The 8,234-nt window shown below is 49.8% G+C and overlaps 1 protein-coding gene and 1 pseudogene across 1 annotated transcript; one reads left to right on the top strand and one right to left on the bottom strand.

Moving 5' to 3' along the window:
- Window positions 1-282: 282 nt before the first annotated feature.
- On the top strand, window positions 283-4,171 carry MAP10 (microtubule associated protein 10). Its single transcript, XM_016163374.2, has one exon. It carries the CDS (start codon window positions 307-309, stop codon window positions 3,040-3,042), a length of 2,736 nt encoding a protein of 911 aa, XP_016018860.2. The 5' UTR covers window positions 283-306; the 3' UTR covers window positions 3,043-4,171.
- A 3,284-nt stretch (window positions 4,172-7,455) lies between these two features.
- LOC118613512 lies at window positions 7,456-7,574 on the bottom strand (annotated as a pseudogene).
- Window positions 7,575-8,234: the final 660 nt, after the last annotated feature.

Below are 8,234 nucleotides of genomic sequence, written 5' to 3' on the forward strand. Positions count from 1 at the left end.
AACACGGGCAAAACCCGAAATAGGATTTAATTTGTGTGCTTATGTACATGCTTCCTTGCCTGACTGACTGACTGATTGCTATTCATAGCGTTCGTGTTGTCATAAGCAACTGCGCTAATACCAGCCGGGGAGGCAAAACGCTTTCGGCAGCCAAGGTGCCCAGAGCCGCGGCGGCGCAGACCTCCAGGGCCGGCCCCTCAAGTATCGCGAGAGCAGGCCGGCGCCGGCTTGCCGCGTCTCTCGCGAGAACGAAGGGTTCGACTTCCGGTCGGGCGCGCCGCTGCGGCGTCTCCTGGGGCAACGGCAATGGCGGCCGCCTCGGCCGAGCGGCTCTTCTCGCTGGAGCTGCTCGTAGACTGGGTGCGCCTGGACGCCGGGCCGCTGCCGCCGCCCGCGGTGGCGGGCGAGGCGGGGGAGGAGGAGGAGGCGGAGGAGGCCTCGCCGCCGCCGCCATCGCGCGTCCTGTGCCCCGCCGTGGCCCTCCGCCTGCTGGACTTCCCCACGCTGCTGGTGTACCCGCCCGGCGGCCCCGCCGCGCCCGCCCCGGAACCCCGGCCCGGCCTGGTCAGCTTCGGTCGCGGCAAGTCGTGCCTCTTCCGCCTGCGCCCCGCCACGCTGCGCCGCCGGCTCCTCGCGAGCCCGCTTCACGCCCTGCTGCTGCAGCTGCCCCCCGGGCGCCCGACCCCCGCGCCGCAGCTGCTGGGCTCCTGCAGCGTGCCGCTGGCCGCCGCGGCCCGCAGGGTCCTGGGGCCCGCCGCCTCCGGCTGCTCCCAGGGTCACCGGGGAACTTTCTCCCTGCATAACCAAGTGGGGCAGCGGATCGGGGACATCGCGCTGGGCTACCGCCTGACTGACCTAGGGAGCAGCGTGCTGGGCCACCTCGAGCTGCCGATCACGTCCACAGGAGGCGGGGTGGACGGCGTGGAGGTGCGGCAGGCGGTTGAGATCAGTCCCCCAGCCCCGCAGGAAACACAGCTGCAGCGGCCAGGCTCGGAGCCAAGCCCAGATGATCGGCCCCCGGTGGGTTTGAAAATCGTGGAGGCACGGAAGGGTTTGAAGGGGGCAGTTTTCCACAGCAAGGCCAGCTCTGGGGACACAGGCCCTCTGGAGAATGGCAACACCAACTCTGTTTGTTCAAATGCCAGCGGCGTGGGAAGGGCCAGCCCCCCAAACCAGGACGTCACAGAGTTGGACATGGAAACTAACACCTTTTGCCCTCCTCCTCTGTATTACACTCATCTGACCCAAGAAAAGAGAACTCCTGCACTGGGTCAAATCACCATTAAGCCTCACATGAATATACCTGAGGAACTGGGTGGTACTCTTCCTGAAGAAAAACTTGTAAATCCCCCAACACGTACCGATTCTCCAAAACACACCAATTCTGCAACAGGTGAGAGTTCTCCAGGGCTTGTTAATCCCCCAAATGCTCAGAAAGTGGGAGCAAGTAATCAAAGTCCATGTCAGCCTGAAACTGAACAAAACAGAATCGATACAATAAGGCAGCTGCCTTTGCTAAACGCTTTGTTGATTGAGCTGTCCTTGTTGAACAACCAGCCGGTGGCAACCCCTGCTCACATACACCCTCACTTGGCCTGGTTATACAGAACCGAGGATGAGAAGGCACCGGAATCTTATGCCAAATCTACATGTCAATCTGAATCTAAGAAAGACAGCCTTCCTATGGGGGAAAATGAAAAGTCAGTGAGTCTTCAGTATAAAAAGAACCAAGTTGAAAATCTTAAGAAAGGCAAACATTTTGAAAAGGACAGTGGTGTTCCCCAAAAAAGAATTCCCAGGGGGAAGCTGCTCTATGGATTAACAAATACACTTAAACTACGTTTAAAGCAAACAAATCCTGGTATGTTGGTAGTACACGAAAAGAGAGAGCAGTATAGAAAAATGCAAGCACAGATGTTGGCTGCAAAATTCAGAATTCCATCATCCAAAGTCAAAGTGTTAAGCTTTGCAGAACATCAGAAGCCATACCAGCTGCCTAAAGATAAGTATTTAGAATCAGGTGCATCTTTTGCTGAAAACAGTGATAGCTTAAAGCAAATCAGTGCAGTTTTTGATGACAGCACAACTAAAGAAACTATGCTGAAGTGCACAACCGAAAAGACAGTTGACTGCGATGAAAATAGAACCAGTAATGGTTCATTGGAAGAAATTTTGAGTCCTGCAAATTCCATTGTTTCAGAAAGGTTTACTAATACAAACGATTTGGGAGGAAAAATGGAAATGAAAGTCCAAAGTCCATTTGTTTTCCAACAGGTTGCAGCTGTTGATAGAGTTGTAGTAGATAAAGCAATGGATGATAGCCGTGTCAAAACCATTGGTAATGACATTCTTACTGCTGATGTGAGTGAAAATAAACCAGGTGAAAAGAGCTGCTCTGAGAGCATCTCGGAACTGAAGTACTCCGATGACTTTACCAGCCCTTGCTATTCTGAAGATTTCTGTACTACTGAGGACACTAATGGAATTTTGCAAGCTCGCGATAAGAGTCCAGGCGCAGAAAATTCAAAACATAGCCAATGTACAAGGAAGTCCAGTGAAACAGGATCAGCCATGAGGAAAAATAGCAGTGAAAAGAGTTCTGTTCTTAGCCCACCTTACTCAGCTGGGTCACCAGTGCACTCGTGTAGAAGATCTCATCTTCCAAAGACTAGGCGTAAAAGTTTGGAGGAAGCATCTACTGTCTCTACCAGTGACTTATCTTCACATTGGACTGACGAGAAAGAAAACCAGAGAGACAAAAATAGTATGCATGGTTCTAAAGTCAGAAAAAGGGGTCAGAATGTCTCTATTAAAACAAGAACTGGTTTCAAGTCTTTAGAAAGAAGCCAGTCACCTCAGACATCTCAAATGAGTTCTTATCTGCCGTCTAATTTGTCAGAACTGGAGCTTAATGTCCTGGAGAACAGTACGCCAGATTACTTTGGAGAAGACAGCGATGAAGTTGGTTCACTGAATATTTCCAAGCAATGCAAAGATATATGTGAATTAGTAATAAATAAACTTCCAGGCTACACGGTGTAAAAACGTGCTTTTAAAAAACATTTAATTTTTTATAACCTGTGTGTGCTGTTAGTGAAACAATTTTAATAACTACATTATTTTTAGTATGTAAATTATGAAGTTTTTTTTTTATGAAATGTCATTTCTTTGCTGTTTAGTGTTCTACCATTAAACCTGACACTATTGATCATGAAATCACCTTATAACGTAGGTAAGATTTAAGATGTTTGATCTTATTAAAATAAAAGTGTCTGTTGGCCTAAATCCTCTCTCTCAAAGTGCCCTATAATATCGATCACCCTCCAGCTGGGTTCATGCACACCATTGAAAAAAGCCAGTTCATGAGGATAGCCTCACATTTTAATGGGAAGAAGTCACTTAAGTATGGAGGGCTTGCTGTGTGAGATGCAGACAGATGCAAAAATAAGTTAGAACCCCCAGTCAGTGCTTTTTACGTGTTATTTGTTTCTTTGTGTGATTTATGTGATTAATGTTTATCTTCTGTTAGGCCTGACTTGTGTGATGGGAGGGGCCGATGTCTTCTGCCCTTGGTACCTCTCACCTAGGTGTGCTCAGGGTGCAATAAAAGCAGTTGTTGAACAAGTTAATGAAGGCTATGCATTTAAAATACCTAACAGGAGGGAACAGAATTAAGCAGTAAAACCCAGCAGAAAGCCTAAAAACGAACTGCTGAAAATCTTTATTGGAGATATGGTTATTCACTGTGATATTTTTGTTTGCCTGGATATAAACAGCCCTCGGGTGGTCTCTGAAGTGTTTGGAGAAAGCTAAAAATGGCGTCTTCCTATACAATTCAGTTTATTGTCGTTTTAAGTTGTTCGGTAGTAATTTTTAATGTATGAAAGTTCGTTTTTATGAAGTCTAGTCATAATTTCATTAATTGTACACTCACAGCTTATTCTGTGTTCAAATATTTACATGTGTTTTATATTTTGATTTTTACACTCCTTACTATATCTAACTTTTTGGATGCCTGAAGTGAGGCCCTAATTTTCCTCTCTTATTAGGTAATTAATTATGCAGGCATCATCTTTGGAATGATCATAATAATCGATAGAATTTAGAGGATGTAAGAGATGAAAATGTTATATTTTGAAGAACAGTATGAATAAAAGGATAATGATGGGAATGAGCTCGACATTCATGGGATTGTGACTGGAATGGTAAAAAGGGAATTTGTTGAGTTCGAATAACATCTACTCAGTGTATAAATTGTTAGCAATTTCTCATTACCATGGAGGAGACAAAAAATAGAAGCAATTACCTCAGATTCACCTGACAAATTCCTTAAAAACCAACTGTTTTACTTATTTGAGAGTAAGTCATCGCCTGTGATGAGAGGTGAGGAAAGTGAAGAATTCAACGTGTCTGAGATACAACAAAGACTTAAGAACCGACGAACTTGAAATTGTAAAACTGAGTAGCCGAGTGAGCTGCTCTTTGTTATCCCATGAATATATTTCTAGAATGGGCTTTTCTAGCTCACAGGGAAAGTACTCATTGTCTTACACACATTTAGTACTTCCGATGTGTGTCTTGTCTTCAAATTCCACTTCATGTGTTAATTCTACAACCTATAAACTTAGTTTTTAAAGAACGTCGTAATAGCTGCTACTCCTGGAGCCTTATCTTCTTAATTGCTCACAATCATTAAAACGTGAAATAGTATTTCAGGGTCACAAAGAAGGGAGACCTGTCACTCGATTATAAAACTGAGCTGCTGCAGTCCAGCTTTTCTGAATACCATAGGTGTCAAAACTGCCGTGGGCAGAACAATGGGAGAGGGTGCAAGAGGCGCCGGGGGGCCGTGTGTGAGTGTGAGTGAGTGTGTGAGAGTATGAGTGTGTGAGAGTGTGAGTATGAGTGTGTGAGTGTATGAGTGTGTGTGTGTGTGTGAGTGTGTGCGTGTGTGTGAGTGTAAGTGTGTGTGTGAGTGAGAGTGTGTGAGAGTATGAGTGAGTGAGTGTGTGAGGGTTTGAGTGTGTGAGTGAGTGTGTGAGTATGAGTGTTTGTGAGTGTGAGTGAGTGTGAGTGTGTGAGTGTGAGTGTGTGAGAGTATGAGTGTGTGTGAGTGTGTGTGTGTGTGTGAGTTGGTTGCGGGGGGAGTCGTCGGAACTCATTTCTCTGTAGTAGCGGTACCTGCATTTAGTTTTCCGCCTGTACAAGCCATGCATTTATTGTGGAATTAAACACGGGAACCAAACTTTTATTTGTTGCCAACATAGGTCAAAACCATAAGTTAAAAAACAACCTTTTAATTACCAGATTGTGTTGTTGGTAAGGCAAAGAAATTTCATAGCAAAGAAAGCTACATGTAAATAAGATAAACAATATTTACATCTGTCCAGTCATTAACGGCCCTCGGGCCCAGAGATGTGGCCATCCTTCCAGCTCTCTGTGTTTTAGTTTGGACTGGGATGTTTAGAGTTGTGCCGAATGGCAGTTTGTCAGCCAAGACTGGCTGGGTCCATCTCCCAGAATAATACAAGGAACGCTGACTTGGTCAAGGACCAAGCCTTTTTACTGCGTTTCCCCAAAGATCTGTCACAGCAGGAAGTAACAGACTTCGCGAGGACCCCCATCGGGGCGGCTCCCCGAGCCACAGCACTGGGGGACCCCCCTTGCTCTCTGGGCACTGCCCGTGTCTCTGTTACACTAATTCATGTATTCCAAAAAAACAAAATTTAGATGAGAATTTTTGCTTAAAATCTTTTATTAAGGAAAGGTTATGGTCCTTTCCTTCCAAAACCCCACTGAACTGAAGAGGTGGAAAAATGAGTGTGAGCCCCTAGGGGCCCTGGGAAACGGGGGGTGCTGCTGGCGGACAGGACAGTCAGGAAGGGCACAGAGCGGGCGGGTTGGGCTGATGAGGAGGGGCTCAGAGGGTGGGGTGGCCCGATGAGGAGGGGCTCAGAGGGTGGGGTGGGGCGATGAGGAGGGGCTCAGAGGTCTCCTCTCCACGGAGCCCGGGGAGGGTGCCGCTGGTGAGGAGAGGAGACGGGGTCCTGCGCCTTCTCTAACAGCCCTGGGTCACTGCCTGCTGGCGCTGTCAGCAGGGGGGGGCTGCGCAGCCCCGAGGTGAGGGAGGCGAGGCCAGCCAAGGGAGGGGCTGGGGCTGGGCTAAAGGCCACCTGCTGGGAGAGGAGTCAACCTGGTATTTTTACTTTTAACCCTGAACCCTGTTAGCAGCGTCGTCCTCGGTTCTGCTGGGGGCACCTCTGACCCTAGTGGAAGTTGAAGCGCCGTGACCTGGTCGGTGGAGACTCAAGTGGCGTTTGCGTCCTGATCCTGCTGTGTGGATTCTCTGTTGTGGGACCGATTTCAGGAGTGGATCAAATTCGCTCTGTCCAGCGCACGGGGCAGTGAGCACGTGCGTGTGGGGCCGCGTGTCCCGAGGCAGAGACCCTCCCGTGGTGTGGCGTCTGCTCGCTGCTCTGGGGAGGTGCGTTTTCAGTTAAAGCCTCAGCCGGGAAATCCGCTCTTCCGTCCGAAAGGTTTCAACAACCTTCCCAGAATGTTCTGTCCAGGTCTTTCGTGTCTCGCCTTGGAAGGTACACAAAAATGCTTGTCCCTTTCCGTTGAATGCCTCGGGGGTGGGGGTGAGGCGAGTGGGGTAGGAGCTGCCACTGTGCATCACCACGAAAGAGCCTGAAGCATCTGTGTAGAGCGAGATGGGACCCAGTGGGATGTTCTGGGTTTTAGCAAAGAGTGTTTGCGCTCACTGGTCCAGGAACAGGCTCTGAGAGAGAGGAGACCAGGGCCGCAGGTCACAGGATGGAAAGAAGGACGTGGGTGGGGCCGGCTCGGCAGTTACCGCGGGATCGGACCCCCGCACCTGCCAGCCTGGCTGCTGAGGAAATTACATGCTTCATTTGCTCATCTTTTGTTTTCTCCTTGGTTATAACATGGTTCTTTTTGAAGGATCTCCTAGTTGAGCTAGAACAGGATTAGGAAGTGGACTTGGTTGTGGCTGAAATCCTAACGGGGGAGCAGCGAACGTAGGGAAAGACACAGGGGCCCTCAGCCCCCCTTTCTCCCCGGAGATCTCTGCGGCTCGTCTCCTAAACACCTTCGGGGCTTTGTCTCCGTTTCCTTCAGGGAAGCCGTCCAGTTACAGAGAGTCTCACACCCAACAACCGCCTGGAGTCCGGTATTTCACACCTTGTTTGGCGTCGGCCCGAACAGTGGGCAGTGGATTGGGACTGAATTCTGGACCCGGAATGACGTAAAAATGACCACTGCTTTAGCTATGGAGGAGCCGCCTGTCAAAAGATTTGGTCTGAAAAGTATTGCTTGCAAGTCCAGAATTCTTTTTTTTTTATTTCTTTTTTATTTTTTTAGGCGAGGCAACCCTTGGTTGACCTCACAGGTTGCAAGGACCTTGTCAGCTTATAATCCCTTATTTATTTTTTACGCCTACAGCACCTGGTCTTCCTAGGTGGTCTTCCACCCAAGTACTAACCAGGCCCGACCCTGCTTAGCTTCCGAGATTAGATGGGATCGGGCTTGTTCAGGGCAGCATGGCTGTAAGATCCAGAATTCCTAAGAGAATTCCTGGTTCTTTGAGATGGCGCTCGGGAGCCTGAGGGAGGTCTTCCTCCTGTCCTGAAAAGGTCCGAATGTGCGTGCCAGCCTCTCCCCAGCCAGGTCCTCCCTGCCCTGGGCCATCAGAAGAGCCGGAGCCAAGTGTCTGGGGGCGGAGCCTCTGCCCCGGGGAACTTGCTCCGCCCCCATGCTCCCTTCCTGGAATGTGAGCTGCTTGGTGCTGTCTTCCCACCTCACTGATCACACTGTCCACCTCTAAAAACTGGCATTGGAGACGCTTTTACTGAAATGACGGCCTGAAGCCAAAACAGCAAAGACGTCCCCGCGGGCTGTGACTGCCTCACGCGGGGCTGCTCGCGCCGAGTGACGCGCCCCCCCTCACTGCCCCGCACACCGGGGCTTCCTGCTGGCGGGGGCGCCAGCCACCGCCACGGACACGAACGGTTCCGCACATCGAAAGCGTAGGCGTCCTGGGCGCCCTCCAGTTCCCCGCGGCTCGCTTAACCCCGTGCAGACTGGCTCTCCTCTCAGCTTCCTCGGGTCAGAACGGGGGTTCGGTTCTTAGCACGTGTGTTCTGCTTGCATGCACGTAACGCAGAGAGGCCTTCGCAGAGCCGCAGGGCTTCGCAAGGGACTCTCCTGTGTCC

The sequence above is a fragment of the Rousettus aegyptiacus genome, unplaced genomic scaffold (assembly GCF_014176215.1).
Source record: "Rousettus aegyptiacus isolate mRouAeg1 unplaced genomic scaffold, mRouAeg1.p scaffold_m13_p_18, whole genome shotgun sequence".
NCBI classification, from domain to species: Eukaryota; Metazoa; Chordata; class Mammalia; order Chiroptera; family Pteropodidae; genus Rousettus; species Rousettus aegyptiacus.